We start from the raw sequence: 22,306 nt of genomic DNA, 5'->3' as shown, positions 1-22,306 counted from the left end.
CAAAAACCATGTTATGCACGGTATCCCATCTAGGCGTGAAATACATTCTGCACTAACCTCACCAGCATAAACACATTATGCAATCATCTCATAAGTCTAAACGCATTAGACAATAACCTCCTAAGCATAACTCACATTAGGGACATAGCTCACAGTAGAGGATAATCTCACTAGCATAAACACTGTATGCCAATAACCTCATACATGAACCACAGTTAGAGGCATAAAACAGGGTGCCTAAATCACAATACAAGAATTACATTTCCTAGCACCACATAAATCAAATTAGGGCCTGGCACCCTAAAAACCCAACAGTCACTGTGCCCTCTGTTGTCCCACTCAGGGACTCTCTAACAAATATGCCAAACGTTGCAGTTGCTCGCTAAGGCGGCGCAACTGAGGAAAATGTCACATGGGCCCTGACACGACTGTGCCCTCACGGCCCCACTGGGGCTCTCTCATTAAACTGCCCCCTTTATGCAAAGATGGCACTGGCACTATGCCTGACTGGCACCAACAAACTGTGCCACAAAATGCCCCCAAGCCCCCACGGGGAGTTCGTGAATTATGTGCCCACGTTGGAGCGGCCCGCTGCCAGACGGGCCGCTCAGAATCCATCAGCACAGGTGCTGTGTCTCGACGGCACCACCACCATGGAGAAGCACCCCCACTCACCAGCTCTTAGTGTTACTCTGGGTTCCTCTCTTCCTCTCTCGCTTCACCAGCATGCGGGCATCAGGAGAGCCCCCACTCCTTGGGGACTCTCTCCTCTTTGCTGCGGGACCGGCCTCACTCCTCCCAGTCTCCTTGCAGCATGTGGGGCTCTCTCCAGGCATGGGAGCCCACCGATGATCCCGCCTCTACTCACTTCACCGGGTCCCCCTCCTGGGACCCGGGACTTTGCATTGGTGCTCATGGAGGCGGGGAGGCTCCCATCCTCCTTTCCGCCCGCAGCTGAGCTTCCCCTCGCTTCCTGACATCCGCTGCAGGCTCCACCCAGAGTCAGGCGGCGCACCTGACTTCTGGGTCGCTCGGGCTGCGGGGGTGAATTTCAAAAGTAGAACGTGGGGTGGGCTCCCGCTAAGGCAGACAACGCGGCGTGGAAATAAACATAAAGCGGCCATGTGGGATGGACACCCACTATTTAAATATTAAATAGGCGGGGTGGGCTGCCGCCGCTTTGGGCATCACGGGAGAATCCCTCACGCTGGGATTCCCTCTCCAAGGGCTGCAGCTCAGTGCTGTGCAACCCGCGCTGTCCTTCTTTCTAGGGCAACCAAAAGAAAGCGCTCACAAGGCGCTATAAGCAGCACAAAGTCCTCCAGGTCCTGGAATACAAAGCAAAGCGCTCACAGGGCGCAAGAGGTCCCATCAAATCCTTAGGGATTAAGGGGGTAATGCAGGGCCCAGGGAGGTAAGCCCTCATGGCAGCTCCTCTTGGGCCCCAGCAGCAGCATGCCCCAGCAGGATTCAGGAACAATAACTGAACATTATTGGGGTCACAGCGCCTATATTTATACCACCAATCTCTTTGTCTGTAGTGCAGGGCATGGGGGGAACCAGATGCAAGTGGTTCAGGGGGGAATTGGAGCACTTTGTTTGCAAGCTCCTCTTCCCCTTTGTCAGGTGGGGGCTCATCATTAGACACACCACAGGGGGGCGGGGGCGGAGCCAGCATTGACTAGAGCAGGCACCATCCTTTTCAGTGTCGGGGGATTGCCCCTCCCTCTACTCCCTGCCCAGATTGCCTCTTCCACCCAGCGCTGACTCACCAGGCCATTCCTGGAGCCACGCACACCTTCTAGCCCCTGTCACTCACAAGCCAGACATGCAATTTACATCAGGCAGGCAGACACATAGCACACACAAATGCCAACTTCTTAAAAGTGGCATTTCTAAAATAACCACAATAAATCTGCGCACACCATTGTGCAGCATTTATTCTCCCAATTTAATACATATCAAACTTGACCATTCTGCTCCTCCGATACCATGAATTACCACTGACACGCACTGATCAGGGAATCCCCAATGCATTGCTATGGGAGGGCAGGCCAACCTTACTAAATGTACACAGAGAGGGCACACACTTTACACTGGACCACAGTGCTAAAAAGCCCAGGGCCTAAAACCACCAACACCATGTCAGAGAAAAGGCAAACAGTTTAGGGGTGAACCTGCCAAAAAGGGCCAAGTCCAACAGAGTCCCTTTTTTAGGTAGAGCATTCGAAACTTCTTGTATATACTTTAGTGTATACTCATATGTGTATGTACTTTGTGGGCTCTGGAGATCAGCCCTAGGACTTGTCTGCTTTCGCGTAGGGTATTTATTTTTCTGTTCAACTGCATCTAACTGTCTTGATAGAAAACGACCAGTAGAGGTCAGTAAAATACCAGAATTGATTTGTGTTGAGGGACTTTATTGTTTTTAGTTTTTCTGGCAACCGCCTCTTTTTAACCTTATTGATAGAAAACAACAAGGAGAGGTAAGTAAAATACGAGAATCACTTTAGCAGTCTCTACATTCCAGTCCACAGAAATGGTCTTCCACGAGCACCCGTAGACAATAATATTTTTTCCAAATCTTGGAGGAGGAGCTTCGCGCGCATCCGTGATGGCCGCGTGAGCACAGGGCTCCCGGAGACCCTCGCCGCCTCCCGCATTAATCCTGGATAATATCCTGATTTGATGGAAGGTCATTGAAGACACAGCCCGGCTGATGTACTAGCAGGTTTCTGGGTCGAAATCGGACGCAGGGTCCCCGAGCTACGCCATCCTGAAGTTTGTGGCCTTCTCCATGGAACCGCCTGGGCCTTGAGTTGTGGCTTTACCCAGGTCGTAATTCAACAACAACGGCTGGCAGAGATCAGTTCACAGCCTCACTTCACTTTCGGTTTCGTTTCTCCTGCGCACCGTCTTCCCTCTGCGGGGTGACGGCTGATCGGGCTGGCTCCCATGCCAGTTCATTGGGCTTGGAGCTAGCGACAGTTTGGCTGTGGACTCAAATTGACTCAACTCTGCCTCTGGTATTAGTGTGGGTGAATTCTAAGGAGCCATTTGAACCAGATCCCAAGCCTCCCTTCGGGGCACCCGGCTCGCCATGACGGGAAAACCCGAGGGAGAAAAACGGAAAGTCAAGACCACTTTCCGAGGAGGCTCAACCCAGACAAATGTCATGGACCGCTACACACTTTCTAAAGGATCCCCCGGTGGCACACCCAAGACCCGGGAGGAGGCTGTTGACGATCCTGCTGTATCGGCGGACTTAACGCTACAGGACGTGATGGGCGCCATTGCAGGTATCAAGTCCTCTATTAGCCAACAATATGAAGCCCTGGCTTTGAAGCTGGACACGGTGGCCTTTGATGTCAACCTCATTCGAACTGATTTGGCCAAGACGAACGAGAGGGTGAAGTCCCTTGACCTAAAGACAGCCAGCCTCACAACGGATGTGTCCGACTTGCAAACAGAAGTGCGCAACCTTAGAACTGCCAATGATTTCTTTGCTCGTCGCTTGGAGGATTTTGAGGGCCGTGCACGGCGCAACAACGTGCGTATTATTGGGGTCCCGGAAGACTCTAGTTCACTCTCCACTGATCTTCGAGTGGAGGACCTTATCCTCAATCATCTTGCACCCAAGGGCCTTAGCAAATTCTTTGCCATTGAACGTGCACACAGGGTACCGGGGGGACAGGCGAAGCCCGGTTTTCCCCCCCGTCCGATTATCGCACGGATCTTCAATTTCAGAGATCGCGACGCCATCTTGCAGGCGGCACGGACAAGCGGTCCTACGCAGTTCGAGAGCGCTGCTGTGAACTTTTATCCGGACTTTTCGCAATCGGTCCAGAAGCAACGAATGGGATTTCAAGGGGTAAAACTGCGGCTTAGAGACATGGATTTAAAATATGCGATGTTGTTCCCGGCCCGACTTCGTGTTGAACACGACAATCGAACATTCTTCTTTGTCCGGCCTGAGGAAGCGAGTGATTGGTTGGACACTTTACCGGCTCGCCGTGCTGGCCGGGACCATACTGGTGGCGCTGAGGGGGGCCTAATGGACCAAGAATGACTATGGGGTCTGTGTCCGGAATACTTTTCACCGTGAACGGCTGCGGCTCACTGACTTCTTTGATCATTCCCTTCGTTTCCTGGGGGGTAGCGGGGTTGACGGGACCCTTCCTCCTCTGGGGTTCCTTTGTGTAGATTAGTTGTTTGTTTGTAATTGTTAGGGCGACAGGCACACTGCAAATTGGGGTGGCTTCTGAGTCTGTGCAGGGGTGCAGGGTGGGGGGGAGTTGCGTTGGGAACATTGGGGGGAGGGAGGGAAATGTGTTGGGGTTATTTGTTTCTTTTTTTTCAAGGCAAAGAACTTTCACTTTTTTTGACATTGGTGTGGTGCTCGTTTTGAGATGGGAGTTCATTGTGGATCTGGATGGGGGTAGGGGGTTGAGGGTACTATGCTGGAATGTGAATGGGTTGGGTGATCGGATAAAGAGAGGGATGGTTCTGCAGCTTTTGCGGCGCCTCTCCCCTGACGTTGTTTTGCTACAAGAGACGCACCTGATTGGGAATACTTGCTACGCTCTTAATAGACGGGGTTATCGTCTTGTTGCCCATTCTGGATTTATATCTAGTTCTAGAGGGGTGGGTATATTGCTTAGGACTTCCCTCCCCTTCGAGGTTGATGATGTGGTCCTTGATGCCAGGTGTCGATATGTTGCACTTGTTGGGCGGTGGGAGGTGTCGGTATATGTTCCTCCTGGCCTACAATCCACAACATTTGCTGACTTGGGGCGGATGGTATTAGGTCTCCCTGAGGGTGTTTTGATATTGGGTGGTGATTTTAACTCCGTCGTTTCTGGCAGAGCGGATCGCTATCCGCCCAGAGACCTTCCTGCTGCGCAATCCTGGTTGGGTGACTTTCTGGAAACACTGGGGCTTGTAGATTGTTGGAGGCTTATGCATCCAGTGCAGACTCAATTTACCTTCCACTCGGGAGCACATGGTAGTCTTTCCAGATTGGATTATATCTTGATACCGGCTGCCCTGTCACCTTCGATTGGAGAGATTAGACACCTGGCTCGGGGTATATCAGACCATTCCCCTATCTGGTTTAATTTTAATTTTAACGCAGGCGCTGAGGGAAGGATGGCCCCGATTAACCCCTGGTATCTTCTTAACCCCAAAACTCGCACTGAATTGATTAAATCATTTGATCTGTATTTTGCTGAAAACGTGGGTTCTGTGTCCTCACCTGTTTCGCTGAGAGACATTGCATATTCTCCACCTAAAACAAATGGAATACAAAACTTTGGTTACTGATGCGGCCAAGATGATGAGTAGGGAACAGCAGGGATGATTATATGATGTGGGCGATAAAGCAGGAAAATTGATTGCCTGGCTGGACAGAAGGGAGAGAGCGAGTCGTGTGGTTCCTGTGATTGAGAAATTGGATGGTGTGCGTGTAACGGACCCTGTTGAAATTGTTGAATGCTTTGCTGATTATTTCCGAGAGGTGTATACCTCGGTGTCTGACAGGCCCGAAGAGGATTCTCAATTGTTGCTTAAAGATATAGCACTGCCGTGTTTGTCAGAATCAGATCGGGATTGTCTGGATGTCGCACCCTCGGTGAATGAGGTGGCTCTCGCGCTTCGCTCCATTCGTTCTGGCAAGGCTCTGGGTCCCAATGGTCTTCCTATAGAATTGTATAAATTGCGCCCTGATACCCTGGCTCCCTATCTCCAAGATATGTTTTTGGCTGCGCGAGAAAATGGCTCCCTCCCTAGGGATCAGCGTCTTGCGACAATTGTGGTGATCCACAAGGAGGGCAAGCCACGGGATTGCTGTTCGTCTTACAGACCCATTTCGCTTTTAAATGCGGAGCCTAAGATTCTCGCCAAGCTACTCGCTAATCGTCTGATTATGGTGATCAGCGACCTGATCCATCCGGATCAGTCGGGTTTTATCCCTCATCGTAACACTGCATTAAATTTACGACGTTTGCATGGTGTTCTCGCAAGGGCCCCGACGTTGCGTGAACCCGCCATCTTGGCGTCCTTGGACGCCACGATGGCCTTTGACACAATTGAATGGTGGTATCTTTGGGCCGCGCTCGCCAAGTTTGGATTTGGCGCTGGCTTTATTGGTTGGGTCAAACTCCTGTATGCAACGCCACTGGTGCAGGTGGTGGTTAATGGTCGTGTCTCCATGCCTTTTGCTCTCGGGAGGGGCACGCGGCAGGGCTGTCCATTATCCCCGCTTCTCTTTGCTCTTGCGTTGGAACCACTCGCCGCTTGGCTACGTTGGGAACCTTCACTGAAGGGCATACGTTGGACCCCGGAAAATGAAGATCGTATTTCCCTATATGCGGATGATATTTTATTGTACCTCACATCTCCCCAAAAATTGCTCAACGTATTGTTCGACGTGCTTAACTCCTTCGGGAGGAACTCGGGCCTCGTTATCAACTGGTCGAAATCCTATATCTACGTGCTCGCATGTGATGTCCCTCGTTTACCGCAGGGCTGCCCCATCCAGTTGTCACAGTCTGGTTTTAAATACTTGGGTGTGTTTATCTCGCTGGATCCGGAGGTTCGCTACGAACGTAATATACTCCCCCCACTCCAAAGGTTGCGCTCGGATGTAGTGCGCTTGCGTAGATTACCGTTGTCTCCCTTGGGGCGAGCGGCCCTTTTTAAAATGATGTCCTTACCGCGATTTCAATATGCACTTCAGAATAGTTTTGATGTGATCCCGTCGAAATATTTTCGGGAGGTAGAATCGTTGCAGAGGCAATTGATATGGGACGGACGTTCGCGCATCGCTCTTCCAAAATTAACACTTCCCTGGTATGATGGCGGCATAGCACTCCCGGATATTCGTAGGTATTATTGGGCTTCCCAACTTGCTGCCATCAACCATGGGATGTATGGTCCGGCACTGAATCCGGCCTTTGAAATGGATAGGTTGCTGCTCCCGGGTGGAGACTATTATAGGGCGCTTTACTCTGGATCCTCCCGGTCACAACTTTCGGGACCTACCGCTATAGCCGTGCGAGTATGGCATAGCGCGACTGCGGCTATGGGCTGGAGCGACAGACTAACAGGCGCTACTCCGCTTTATGCCTCCGCAAAATTGGGCTGTCTATGGAAGACGAAGGGATTTGATAAATGGGACACGATCGGTATTAGTAAAGTGCGTGATCTCTGGGTTAAAGGAGGGGTGAAGACCTTTTTGGATTTGCAAGCGGAATATAAACTGAGTGACAGGGAAATTTTTCGTTATGTTCAAGTACGCCATGCCTTGAATTCAGTGTTTCCTGTGGGTAGTGATATTCCAGAATCCTCCCCCCTCGAAGATCGTATATTGGATGGTCATGTGCCGGATAGTACTATCTCATTGTTTTATAAAAAGATGATTAATGACCGATCGAGTTTGCTGGATCGCCTTCGTGAAACCTGGATTGCTGATGGTATTGAACTAGATGATGAGGACTGGCAATCCGCGATCTCCTCTCCCAGGGAGGTTGCGATTCCGGCCCGCCTCCGTCTGGTCCAACTCAAGATCCTCCACAGAATCTATGTCACCGGCCCCCGTCTGATCCATATGGGCTATTCCACGGATGGCTTGTGTAGGCGTGGTTGTGGTTTCCTTGGCACCTATCTCCATATAATAGGGGAGTGCCCTGAGGTGGTGCGTTTTTGGCATCGTGTACATGATGTGATGAGTGAAGTAACGGGTGTTGTGGTGATGCCAGAAGCCCGGCAATGTTTGTTAAATGTCTGGGGTCCGAACGATTATGACGTGTCGCAGCTTCGGTGGGTGACTCTTGCCAATATGGTTGCCAAACGAGATATTGCACAATTGTGGGGGTCCCCGAGGCCGCCTACAGTGACTGCGTGGAAAGAGTGTGGACTGGTGCATGTTCAGAGAAAAGACAGTGTATATAGCAAGAGGCAGGCCCAGGAAATGGGGAAAGATTTGGAACCAGTGGAACTCATACTGGGGAGATATCTGTACGCCCCCACTCGCAGAAATTCCTAGTCCTTCTCAATCGCCCTGACCTGCATTCCTTCTAGCTGTGGTACATTGGGCTGTTTATATGCAATTTTGCCTTTGACCCCCCCCCCCCTTATCTGCATTCGAAGAATTTTCTCTCCTGTTGTCCTGCGTCTCCCGTCCTCCTTGAGCACAGGCCTAATGGATGTACTATTGCTACATTGCCTTGACTGTTTGTTGATGTGTTTTTTCAGTTTTATGTCATAAAAAGTTACAACAAAAAAATATATATTTTTTCCAAATCTTGTATTTTCAGTGATATGACCACCAAAGGCCCTGATTTTATATTAAAAACAGAGCTTTGGACTATACCATTTCCCACTGAAAGGCAATATTTCTCTCCATGTGTTCCCATACCTGGTGGGTCACGCAGTTTGGTGCTTACTTTCCCTCTATGTTAAAGAACATTAGATGTTTCAGCACCCAAGTTAATGCGCTGCAAAGCTAAATACATGTAGGTTTCCAAAGGCGAGACCGATTTCATTGCAAATGCATGTATGTTTGTGAACACCTGACAAGGCATGTGGGCCTACTGTGTTATTACTGCGAGCCATATGTTTTTGCAATAGGCCTACATGAGGTGATTGCTGGTTTTGAAAGTTAGGGCCTCCTGGCAAGTGCATTGTTCACGTGGTACCTTGTAGATAATGGGATCAGAAAAGGTTTTTGATAAATCTTTAGGGTACCTAAGTTACACCATGGTAATTCTGCAAGGCTCAATCAGGGAGAGTTCACTTGTTTGTTTATCACAATGTAAACTTGTATATATTTCTAATTTTGCACGCCGATTGACTGTCAGGGTATAGCAAAGGACATTAGAACCAGACTCGGCTCACCATATTTACAGATGTCCCGCCCGGCGGTTATCTTGGTGACAAGAGGGGAACCTCTGTTACAGTGGTTATTTTGAATGCAGTACACATTTGGGGCCTGATTTTGAGTTTGGCAGTCGGACAGCCGGACCGCCGTTGCGGCATTTGGGAGAATGCCGCTAACCAGCGGCTTCCCAACCGCCCGATTATGACAACATCGCTGGGCTAGCGGTGTTGTCTGAGTGGTGCAACGGCGACGGCATGCTTCAGATCATGGATAGCCTGAAGCATATGCTGCCGCTGTGGCAGTGCCAATTACATGTCGGTGCACCATGTGCCATGCACGATGTTGTGAATTGCACACAGTACATGCACAACAGTGCAAGCACATGTGCCCCCATTCACACACCCCATGGGCTAAAACACCCTGGGGCCCTGTTTGGGTCCCCTTCTCCTGCCTTTCTGCTGACCTTTTCATGGCGTGGTTACCGCCATGAAAAGGACGGCGGAAAGGCAGATTGTGATCAGCACCTCACTGCCAGAATCAGCACTGCTGCCGCAAAACCACCACTTTCCCCACTGCCGTCCCGTTGTGATCCAGGATCCTAGTGGTGGTGGTAGTCTTGTGTCGGGCTAGTGGCGGTCTGACCACCAAACTCATAATCGGGTGGTCGGACCACTGAGGTTCCGGCAGTCGGACCACCACCGCAGATCGGGCCCTTAGTACACAGTCCCCATCTTTCAGGCTGCCGTGAACCAAATTCTTTTGTCTTTTCAAAAACAAACTCCCAAAGCAGGAGTTTGGTTTTGAAAAACAAACCACAATTCCGGTTACCCTCAAACAGGTCTTGTTGTGAGTGATATAAGTGGATACCTATTTGTGTTACACAGTCATGTCTGAACTGTTGATGGCCTGTGTTAGTTTTGAAAGTGTTTTTTTTATGTGCGCTTGAAAATATGTTGACTGAAATTATAGTAAAGTGAAACAATATTCTTTTAAGATAGATTCAGCCTGGTATAATGAATTAACCCCTCCCATGCTCGTGACGGAACCGTTCCGTCACAAGCCTCGGGTGGGCTGTGCTGGTGACGGAACGGTTCTGTCACGGCCCGCTCGCCGCGCCTGCGCGGCGCGAATTACGCGCCTGCGCTGACGTTCTGAAGAGCGGACGGGGCCGTGACGGAACCGTTCCGTCACAAGCATAGCTCACCTGAGGGCCGTGATGGAGCGGTTCCGTCACGAGTACGGGAGCGCAGCGCGGCCCCGCCTCCCCCTTAGCGCTGCGGCGGAATAGCCGCAGCAGCGAAGGGTTAATGAAGAAAATACTGAAAGCAGTACTGTGAAGCTCAAAACGTTTCCACCTCTCTGATTAAAAAACAATTCAAAACAAGTATTGGCAAAGCTAATGGTGCGGTCCTTGATAAACAGGTGAAACTTATTTTTTAAAATGTATTGTTGCATTTCATGGGACACAAAAGTAAAAAGAAAAAAGAAAACATCTTGCCACCTAAATGTGGTGGCCACATGCTTTTAATAAAAACTTACATTAAAAGAAATTAACCTCTATATATAACCTTAATAGAACTATGTGGATGCTTCCTAGCAGGCAGGTATACATTGAACAGGCATTAGAGTATTTTTTAGTTTTAGTGCTCAGTAAAATATGACTGTCACTAGTATGAAAGAAAAGGTACTCCAAGCTTTGACTTACTGCAACCTGAAGACATAGTTTAAACAGGCAGAAAATTGAGCTATAAAAAAGACTAAGCAAAGGAAAGAAAATAACAGACAAATTAAAGTATTGGCCCACCTGCCCCTGCACTGAAGGGCACTTAATTGTAGGCGAAGGTGCACATGCGATCAGAGAGTATGCTGTGACTAACTGTGCAAAAAAGTGCCAATTGCTGAGTGGACTGAGTCATTGTCCTTTGCTGTTGTGGCTGTAAGCAAAACATGAAGGAATTCAACAAACCAATGGATGAAGAAGGCAGATCCAAAGCACATATGCTTATACTTATGCATTTGTAATAAGCTACACCTAAAAATGCAACTTCCTGTTTTGCTTCCAGTTTAACCTAATGGTGTTTGTCACTAATATCTGTCCCGAAGGCACTTGTAAATAGGAACTAAGCGGGGCAGGGGGCGGGGGTGGCTTGCTAGAGAAGCGATCGAACGCCTACATTCAAAGGCCTGAAGGAATGGAAATCCAGTGGTGGCTTCTCCACAAAGGCAGAGGAGCGTCGCCCAATTGTCTGGTGCAGAGCCACCATACGAAAAATAAAACGATGCTCTAGCATCAGTTTATTTTTCGTTTGCCAGCTCTGAGGCAGCTTGTGCATGGAGGGACGGGGCCTGGGAGGGTGGAGGAGGAGTGCTTGTGCACTCCCTAAGTGCTCATGTGTGTTTTGCGGGCCGTCTCAGGCCAACCAAAACACACATGCGCCCTTTGGTTTCTCCAGCCCAGCTGCATTCAGCAACCAGGCTGGGATAACCCCACAGACTCAATGACCTGAGCAGAGCATCATTTCTGCGCCCTCAGGGCAATCCCCTTGCAGTTTTTTAATTACTATTACCTCCCTGTGCTCGCTCTCCCTCATCCACACTTGTTAGGGGCGGCCACTACTGTGGAAATCACAAATCCCCGTTCCACAAGAGCATGTTCAAAGTATTTAATTTTCATTGTTCCACTCACCTTACAAAAAAAATGGAGCATTTCCCAAACATTCGGGGCACGTGTTTTTAAGTGTTTTGTAAGCCGGGGTCACCATTTACTGTTTTTACACTGTAGCTATCATAGATTATAAAACGCGCCTCTATGCTACAGTCCCAACCCTTTTAGCAGCTTAAACTATTGTGTTCTAGAAGAGGTAGTTTATTGCACTGGACCGAGTGGCGGCTCCTCCATAATGGCGGAGAAGCTCTGCACTACTTAAAGCAGAATGAAAAATAAAACGATAACAAAACAATTTTACTATCCTTTTATTTTTCACTGGCTGTGGATGCTGCGGAGTCTAGGGTGCAGCAGAGCCAGGCAATCCTCTATTGCCAGGGTAGGGACAGGGAGGAGGAGTGGTGAGCACTTGAGAATGTGCATGTCTGTTTCGCTGGCCATCTTAAGAGTGCTGCTATCATTTGCAGTCTGGAGGTGAGTGCAAGACGAGACATGCAGTGACACCTCGTGAACTGCCCTCTGGGTCTTTCATAAAATAATCTTTGCTTGTGGTTGCCCTCACTGTAGGTGCACGTTTGGTATCACAGATCTGGTGTTGAAGCCAGTTGAGTAATGTCAAAATTTCGTCACGATGCAAAGTTAGTAGAAGGCAAGGATTTGCACCAATCTTCTAGTTATAGGCTCAAAGAACCATGGGCCTCATTACAAAGCGGTGGGACCGCCACCATCAACCCGTCGATGGCAGTGCCACCGTCATCGGACCCAGCATTACTACCAGCCACATTATGATGGCGGGCAGATGGTTGGCGGTCGGAGAGACCGACTGCCACATATCCAACGGGCTCAAGGAGGATCAACAATCCCTACAATGGTGGCATTGGCAGCCAGGCACCGCCATAGGGATTACGATGCCCCTTCCCGCCTGCCGTTTCATGGAGGTTTACCCGCCATGAAATAGCAGGCGGAAAGGGACATTGGGGGCCCATAGTGGACCCCACTTTTTCCTGGCCTTGACCTACATGGGCTCTGGGGGCACCTCCTGGTGCCTGCCACACAGTGCAGGGATATCTACAGAGTATATAATTTGTACTGCTGCGTGTGCTGCTGGCCACAGCACATGCCGCAATCCAAAAGATACACATTGCGACCGCCTTGAAGGTGGTCACATCATGATATCGGTTCCGGGACCACCGACAGCTAGTTGGGCGGTCTCGTTTCTGAAGGGATGGCGGTCAGACTACACGCTGCAATACAAAAGATACACATTGCGACCGCCTTGAGGATGGTCGCATTATGATACCGGTTGCAGGACCACCGACAGCTAGTTGGGCGGTCCCGTTTCTGAAGAGATGGTGGCAGGACGTAAGTCCAACCGCCATCCTAATCAGGCTCTTATACTCTTCCGCAGCGATTTTAGAAGTATAAGAGAAACATTACCAAGTGAGAAAGCAAACATGATTCAGAAGGATTTCCAGCTTTACAGCATCGGTAGCAAGTTGGCCCCAGGGAATGAAAAGCAGAATATAAATTTGTATGAAATCATTTAAGTGAAATGGTTTACCTCATAAACAACTTCTCTGACAAAGGATATCTTTTAACAACTCATCCCAAGAAGCCAAAACAGGAACACTATACTCACTGTGATTCTGTCCTTCACTTGTCGAAAAGCATTTGGAGTTTGATTTGTTTCACCGCCTGCTGCTAAGTGACAGGAGAAAGAGGGAAAATGAAAAAAGGGCGATGGTTAGTAAGCATGACAGTTGCAATTAGCCTTGTAAGTAACCAGATTCCAAGAACAGGCCCTGCAGCGATGGCAGAGTCTTCTGGAGCTCTGGACACATATTACATTGATCTTTTAGCTTTTACAAACATATACAAGCAGCGACAGAGAGGGAACAGGGTACTCTGCTAGCCAGCTGGCAGCATTGGTAAGGATTTATTTACTTCCCACTAAATAAGAAATCTGATACCTCTCTAATCGGGTTTTGAAAAAGACTGCCTTCTGAACTCTTCCAACGCCCACCCCATTTTAAACATAACCTGCCTGGAAGGGATAATACCAACTGTGTTATTGTGCATCAACCAGCATAGGTTCTGTCCCTATGCTAACCAAAAATATCACAAGTACAAGGATGGTATGGCTTTAGATATCACAGAATGAAAGATATGCCCGAAAGACACACCTGAGATGGACCAAGCACCACACTCCCCTCTCCTCCACCACCCAATTACAAACACCCAACTTACCCATCCCCATTATATATTGATATTGAAAGTTCCTAATTACAACGAACATACGAATAAATAATGATCTAGTATAATAAGTCACTTTGCAGAGTGTAACTTTATTTCGCTGCAATATGTTTGTCATACACTTGTAACCGGTCTGGTGTTTACTTTGCCGTCATTTAAATAGTGAAACAATATATTTTAACACAATGTCTCTTAGCTCTAAACACTGGCTGATTGAACGATGTTCCCTTACTAGAAGAAACCCCTTATCTCTCATTAGACATATGGAGTTAGTTGAACCCTGTGTTTTTCTTTCCTTGGGATTAATTCCTCTCATTGCATTGCTTTTAAAAACCAACCTCTGGTCGGTCGTACAGCGAACCAAAGCATGTCCTTAAACATCAATTCCTATTTACATACTGTAAACATCTGAAGTAGGCGCCTGTGTGGTCTTAGTAGAGTGTTATACCCTCTTCGTAGTCTCTGTTGGTCCAATAAACTCGCAACAAACACAATGCTACAGCATCATAAAAGTTACATTTCTGAAGTACAGGAGCTATTCATTCACTTTAATCACTGCAGGGGAATTGCACTCAGAGGACATCCCGAAAGCTCAATTCAAGCCACAGTCCTGCCGGTTCATTCGTTCTTGCAAAGCTAGTGCTGGAGGGCACCGCGGGTGAGACAGAGCAAGGAAGGCGAGAAAATATTACTTTTAAATTGCATTTAAAGAATCCTTTGACACATAAACCGAACAGCACCAACTCTTGCATTTGTTCAGCCACATTGTTTGCTGTAGTCTGCATATATATCTTCTGAATTGGTGGGGCTCCAGAGGGAAGTAAGAATTCCCTGTTGCCTAACAACTTGTTCTGCCATTCTGCCAAAAAGAGGGCCACTCTTCTGTTGAGAAGACATTTTCCTTCTCCACGACAAACAGAGCAGCCATTTGGTTTTTATTTCCCACTTGCATAGTACTCATGCCCTTGCCTATGGCTCCAAGTGCTACCGTAAACAGCTGCAGAAATGTGACTCACCTGAAAGGAGCACAACACCATTGTTGGAACAGAATATCTTGATCATGGTGTCACAGAAATTCATTGAAGCTCTACCGCAGGGTTCCTTGGGCAGTCCCTTCGCCAGTAACTGGAAAGGGCATAATAGCCACTAAAAGAACAAACAAATCTGTGGCCTAAATTCCCTAGGTTGAACTGAAGCTGCTGTTGCCCCTGACATTCAGGCAGTGAGGTCACAGTGGACTGTCTGGTACCACAGCCAGTCACTCTGTTTATGTGCTCAGTCCTGCCTTGCTGACCTACATAGGTTGGATCATCCCTCTAGAAGAGGTCAAATATTAATGATAAAGGAATTATTCGTTGTTACCAAAAATTGCTTCCTAGGGTATTCCTCATTCCTTTTATTGTAACTCTTTATGAAAACAGCTGTCAATGCCCTAGAGTTATTATGTACTCAAAACGTGGGCAAAATATAGCTGGACTTATCCATTCATTGTAAGTGTCTTCTTACTCTGTACCCTGGAATGAACAGAGAATTGTAGAACATGGTAGGAACATTATCAGTTTTAGAAGGGCTGAGAGCCAGATCTATCCAAAGCCAAAAATACTTTTTGGGTTAGATGAAGACAGGAAACAATTAGGGTTTGAGATTTACATCCTGGCTCACTACTTTTTTAAGGAGTATTGCTGGGAAATCAAATTAATTTTCTTGTTCTTTCCAAGCATATTGTATGATTTCCAAAAAGGGTCTGCACACCCATGTGCATGAAACCATAGATTCTTTCAGTTCAAAACCATGATATTACATTTCCTGCTTCCCTGGCCAGTGGTAGAGGACAAAGGAATGGTCAAAGTGACAGCTCCTGTAACACATTTTTAAAATTTGATCTCTGCCATGACCAATCAAAACCTTTGAAATGCTTTAAAAATATTCTTGTCAGAGAGTGGTGGGGGCACCACTAGATAGATCACGAGGCATCTGTTGTGAGAGCCAGGCAAAGAAAAATACCAATCAGAGGATCTTAACTTTTCATTTCCCCCTTCAATATATTGAGAATTATTCAAACGTACTGATTCATGGGCAAAGTGGGACAACCCAGAATGCTGTGTGAGATAAGTGTATGAATTCCGGGAAAGGAATGCGATTCTATATGTGCAGGTATAAAATGTGCTTTAGACGCTGTCCCGTTAATGAGACATGTTGTAGAGAAAGGCCGGCCTACCAATCAAGAAGTTGAAGAGGTATGAGGAGAAGAATGGGTCATTATTGACAAGAGCCGGATTTATCCACCTGTGTTTTGATATTCAGATGGTCCAGATAACTGCCACCCATTACGCTGTGGGTATTCACCTGGAGAGGGGCTGCCAGATTGCTCAATTATGGTTTATTACACTTTTTGGGGGGAGAAATAGGTGTTTGCCATACTAGCTCACTTGAAAGGAATACCTGAAGTATCATCAACTGAATAACTAACTTTCAGATTGTTTTTGTTTGGCCATACATTTGATGTCTAGTGCGTGTGGGCCGAATTTGTTCACTTTGTAAAGCAAGAACGAATCATAAGACCTCCATCCACACTTTCAGTCAAAACCTTCTTTGGTTGATTCACCCGAGTATGCATAAATTAGTTCATAAAACCTGCCTTGATTGGGTGAACACTTTGGTGCATTGAAAAGCACAACAATCCTAACAGCTCTAGTGGTAGAATGCCGGAAGTGCATCGTTCGTGATTAGTTATTTGACATTGAAATATTCACCACTTGCCCTATCAGAATAAATTGAATATCACCCAGCAAGAGAAAAAGGAAGCAAGGAGGAACGTTACAAATTACATCCGACAAAGAGAAGAAATAAAGAAACGACGAAAGAGATAGAGTGAAACACAGAGGAAGATAGAGAAAATAGAGAAAAAGAAAGAGAGTGCAGGAGAGAGACAGATAATGAGTGTGTTTGGGAGCTTACATTGAGGGAGCAAAGAGCCCCTTGCCGACACCGCCGAGAGTCATACCGCCACAAGAAGAGCAGCAGGGCGGTTGCCATACCACCGCCACCACCGGACGCCACCACCAGCGCCGCCGCCGCCCCGGGAATACAATCCCCGGCACCCTCAACGGCGGCGCGCCCAATTGGCACGCAGCCCTCCGCGTCGTGGGACGCCCGCGGGACGAGCCGGACAAAGCCCGGGCCAAGGGCAGGCCCGTTTGAGCCCGTTCGAGAACGGCTCGAGGACGGGACGGGGCCACCCTCAAGCACCGCCTTGCCAAAGGTTAGTACGTACCCGTCATTGGGGGCCCTCCTCGGATTTGTAACTTGTTCACTGGCTGTCGGCCTCTCGAGGGCTTATTCATTGGATCATTAACTGTACCAAGTCTATACTCACTGTTAAAATGTCGCTAAAGGCAGCGAAGGGCGGGAAAACGGCTCCTACTGGTACTATTACGAGAACGCTGGACCAATTTATTGTACGGGCCTCTGCAATCTTAGCTCATGAAATTGACCGTACAGAAAAAAGACTGTCATTGGACCCTGCTTTTAATAAAAGGTCCTCAATAGGCAGGCTGGCAAGGGTGGTGTCCCCTACTACCATCCCAGGCTCTGATGCTCCCTTAAGTGAAGGCGCCGGGGTGGATTACGGGGCTCATTCCGTTCTAGTCCATACAGCCCATAAGGAGAGTGTTCATTCATGCTTTACCCAAGGCAACATGCCGGATGTTCGTTCTGGTTCCGCAGAATGCAGCGTCTCGTACGATCATGCAGAGAGTACAGTAAGGTCCCGTCCCACACGTGGTGTAAAATCTGTGCAACCAATACCGGTTTCTAAAAGGAAGCATGGGGGTGCAGCCCATAAGGGTAGAAGAGCAAAAATTAAGAAGCCAAACGCTCTTGCTGAAACTCCAGGGGTCATATCGACATCTTTAAATAACAGTATTGAGGTGTTTTCACCGACGGCAGCAGCGGTGGATCTGGTGACGCCACCTGGGATGGACACGCCATTGGAATGAACCCAGGAAATGTGGGACAAACTTGAGCAGCTTTTTTATAGGTCCTGTATTCCCATTTATAATAGACTGGACTCCATTGAAAAGAGACTCGGCCAAAGACATTAGTAGGCCTGGGACTGTGGTCAGTACAGGGAGTGGGTACGGGGCTGGGGGTGTCCCTGAGGTTATTTTAAGTTCTAACCCCCAAACTCAGTTAACACAGGTAGTGGCACAGAAAAGTATTCTCACCACGACTGCTAGTGATTCTACTCCTCAGACAAGCTTGTGTGGTGTTAACGGTGTGCGGCCACCGGGTGGTAAGGGAGCAGGGGAGGGTGGTTCTAATCTAGGGACCTAACACCCAGGCTGTAGTAATAGGGCAGCCAATGACTCACCTCCAGACTGTCTACCATGTATAGATCTCCCCCCGGCCTCCGCACCATATGTGTGTATCTTGTCGGGGGTTCCACCACTGAGATCGGGTCAACGGGAGAATTATACAGACCTGAAAAACAAGTGTATCCACTGGTTTACCCTCTGGGGTGTCGGCTGAAATCCTATTCGCAAGAAGAGTGGATTGGGTGGGGTCAAGACATAAAACTATTAGGGGTGATAGTATTATCATCAATTTCAGGAATACCAGAGCTGTTGAGCACATATGCGGCTGGGAATATCAAGGTACAGACTCCCTTATTAAATCACTCCCTCTAACATATTTTTATCCAGCAACTTTCCCAGGTTCTTCGAATGCCCAGGTAGGAAGGAGTGGGTTTGTCCAAAGGCCCTGGGGTGGTTTTGGTGTCTGCACAGGGAATAGGTACGAAGTTTTATATGGTCTAGAGGAGTGCGATTGACATGAAAGCACTCTCAGACACCAAGTTCCATTATGTGCCCCGAAAGCTGTTATCCCCCCTAATGTTGGTCAAAGATTGATTGATTTGGATTACGGTGATCCTAGCTTAATTAATCCCCCAACTAGCAGGATTTCATCCTGCACAGAGAATGTAGAAAAAATTCCTGTTGATGGTAGTTTAAAACCCCCTGGTGGGCATGGGGCTAATGATTTGCTACCGAACACAGGGTCGACTACGGTTCCTGGTTCACCCCCTGTCCAGGATGACTTTCCTCTGATAGTGGATTTCTGTACCCATAGGTCTACTACTGTGTCATTTCTATCCTGGAATATCGCAGGGCTGGACTCCAAACTAGCACTTCCTGAATGGTCAGACATCATCGAAGCCCATGAGATATGTCTCTTTCAAGAGACATGGGCGGTAGAGCCCGTGTTTCGTCCAGGGTATCTTACTTTTCAGGTTCCGGCAGTAAAACAAGCGTGCAATGGGGGGTCTGGTGGTTTGGATACGGCAGGCATTGCAGTGTAAAGTATCCCAAATACCCACAAATAATATTGACATTCTTGCAATAAAAATCATCCCAGAGCAGGGTCCTAGTTTGTATATCTTTAACGTCTATGCATGAGGCCTCACTGGCGGGCGACGTTCGGATGTTGTAGCTGACCTGGAGAGGTTGTTGGATGGTATGCCGAGGAACACTGGTCCAATAGTCGCGGGGGACTTCAACACTACGTTTGAACCTCTAGGGCTTGAGGACCAGTGCCTCACGGAGGATGAAGATGCAAAATGGGGTATACCTATTCTTGAGATTGAGCCAATTAAAAAATGGTCAGAAGGGGCCATTCAAATGAAGGGGATGTGTATAGGTCACCAGATGAGGGCCATAAATGGGCGAACATTGTCCGATAAGATGGGGGTCGACACTTTTAACAACGGGCTAAGGTCTAGCTGTATTGATTACATTAAGTAAGTTTATCATTGTGGCAGTTTTTAAGGGATATGGTCGTTATTACTCGAGCTGAAAGCGATCATAACCCACTTGTCGTCACAATGGCTGGGCTGTTTGAAGAAGTTTCATCCACTAGGGTTGATCTAGGGGCTAGTGATTTGGCACTGACTAATGACACTCGCCATCTGAAATGGAGAAACGTTTCAGATTCTCCAGAAATATTGCTAGCCATGAATAATGAGGTAGACAGGGTATTAGAGGTTTGGGGAACTACTGAGGGAAGCCAGATCTCGCTGTCCCATGTTACAGAGACGCACACCATGCTCTTTGAGTGACTAAAGCTATTTTTCTGTAAACCTGCAAATATTAAGAAAGGCAGGAACAAGAAAGCCGAAGGGTCTCCTATAGAAAGGCAGTTAAAGAAGCTAAAAAACTCTGGGACCAGACAAGATGGCAGGAGCTCAAGGAAGCATGCGTGTCTCGAAATTCAAAGGTATTTTGGGATATGTATAAGTGGGACAGGGGGGGGTGCCCAGAACCCCCAGAATAATGTTGCCCATCATCTATGGGTTGAATACTTCAAACGCCAGTATGCTTCCTTTGAGGATGAACATAACACCGATCCGTTCAATTATACTTTTTTTACTAGTGGGATATTCACACTAGTGGATGTGGACAGGGCGTTAGATACTATTACACCAGGACGTGCTCCTGGTATGGATAGCATCCCTGCGGATGTATTTTTAAATCATAAGCCTTCCTGGCGTTTGTATATTAGACATTTAACAAACGCAATTGCCTGTGGTGCCCCAATCCCGGCTTCCTGGAAAGGGGCGGAGATAATTCCAGTATTCAAGAAGGGTGACAAATCTGTAGCAGCTAATTACAGGCCAATTAGCCTTTCGATTCCATTCAAAAGATTATGGGTAGACTGATCTTGCAAAAAATACAGTCATATATGGAATCTGAGCAAATACTTACCCCACTGCAGGCAGCTCACAAGCACCATTGATCAGGTCTTGCGTTTTATCAATATCTATTGGAAGACAGTTGTCTTGGGAAAAGGGGCTTTGTACGCGGTATTTGTGGATCTGAAGGCAGCCTTCGATCTAGTGCCACGTTGCAGGCTGGGGCGTGTCTTAAGTGAGATGGGTATGACCTCTGAACTGTTATCCTTGATCGTCTGCTTACATGAGGGTAACCATGCACGGGTTCGGTGGGGACCAGGGGAGAGGTTACTGAGTCATTTACCGTTAACAGAGGAGTGTGCCAGGGATGCGTGCTCGCACCTACCCTATTCTCACTCTTCGTAAACGGGGTGGCCGATTTCCTCTCGGTGGTCCCTTCCGACACCCCTATGCTGGCGGAAGAACATATAGCTATCCTCATGTTTGCGGACAATACCTTGATTATCTCCAAAACCCCCATCGGTCTGCAAAAAGCCTTAAGTAGGTTTGAGGATTTTTGTTCCATCTGGGGCCTTGTAATCAATACGGAAAAGACAAAGTTCATGTCTTTTAATGAACATAGGTCATTCCGGGGCAAGGTATACATGAACAATGCTCCCCTTGAAAAAGTCAATGCTTTCACCTACCTGGGAGTTATGTTACAGGCAGATATGGGGGGGTCTAACCAAATCAATGTGGCCACACTAATGCATAAACAACAGGCCGGGATTCTTGCAGCCAAATTCCAATCCTCCTTCTCCAAACCGATCACCCCATTGATGGAGATATATGGTATGAAAGTTCTAAGCTCCGTTCTTTACGGAGCCGAGCTATGGGGGTTTACGAATCAATCCACCCTATCTGCAGCCTAAAACTCATTTTTGCTAAAGGTTACTAGTGTTCCAAAAAGTACACCGATGCGCCCATTGCTGCTGGACCTAGGTAGGAAAGCAGTAATGGACTTGGCGAAACTCCGCCCCCTTCTATATTGGCGAAGATTGTGGTGTACAGCTGAACTTTCACATTATGCCAAGGGTCTCAAAGATGTAATGGATGCAGACCGTTTCCATAAGGTTAAATGGTTGAGAGAGATCAGGTCGTTGCTGGTGAACCTGGGTCTGAGTGAACTATGGGATGATCCCCTTAATGCTCCTTTTCCCTCAAAGAAGATTCTGAAGGAGATGTACTGCAATTTGATAATGGTTTCAGTATGTTCTAGTGGCTCAGAAAAGCATTTGACAGGTCGGTTTCTAGAATTTAAGGCAAGGCCTGCATTAGAACAGTTCTGGGACGCCATCGAGAAACCATTTGACAGGAAGTTGTATTTCCAGCTGAGGGTTGGTACCCTTCCTGTTAGAACATTTACCAGCAAATGGATAGGGGCCACCGAGAATGCATGTCCAAGGTGCCAAGATAGACAAGAAACTATCAGTCATCTGTTGTTTTTTTGCCCTGTATACAAGAAACCTCGTGCTATGTGGGTTAAACCTATTTGCAAGCTATTAGGCTTTAGAAGGCATGAAGAGGCATTGAGAGTCCTTACTACGGATCCAACGCTACCAATAGCAATTGCAATGGCCAAATTCTTGGGTTGGGCCTGGTCTATTCGATCTAGGGCATTTCCCTAGGACCATTTAAATGATTATTATCTTTAAAGTTACCCTGTATTACTTGTAATGAACTGGAGTTATGAATTTCTGGGGCTCAATGTTGATTTTTTAGACTTGTATATTTAAAAAAAAAAAACTATATGTCTTTTAGATCTATTTTATTTGGCCGCCTA

At 47.6% G+C, this 22,306-nt stretch overlaps 1 protein-coding gene across 4 annotated transcripts in view; it reads right to left on the bottom strand.

The window, feature by feature from the left end:
• MAP2 (microtubule associated protein 2) overlaps positions 1-22,306 on the bottom strand; it is a 1,143,712-nt gene that overhangs the window by 193,096 nt on the left and 928,310 nt on the right. For 3 of the 4 annotated variants that reach the window (XM_078680559.1, XM_078680562.1, XM_078680560.1), the window contains one exon: positions 13,183-13,244. In XM_078680559.1, the coding sequence (XP_078536685.1) occupies positions 13,183-13,244 (62 nt within the window). The remainder of the gene's footprint in view (positions 1-13,182; positions 13,245-22,306) is intronic. The other variant, XM_078680563.1, reaches the window with a different exon arrangement.

Source organism: Lissotriton helveticus, chromosome 3_1 (assembly GCF_964261635.1).
Source record: "Lissotriton helveticus chromosome 3_1, aLisHel1.1, whole genome shotgun sequence".
Classification (NCBI taxonomy): Eukaryota; Metazoa; Chordata; class Amphibia; order Caudata; family Salamandridae; genus Lissotriton; species Lissotriton helveticus.
This window is presented reverse-complemented; position numbering and strand designations above follow the sequence as displayed.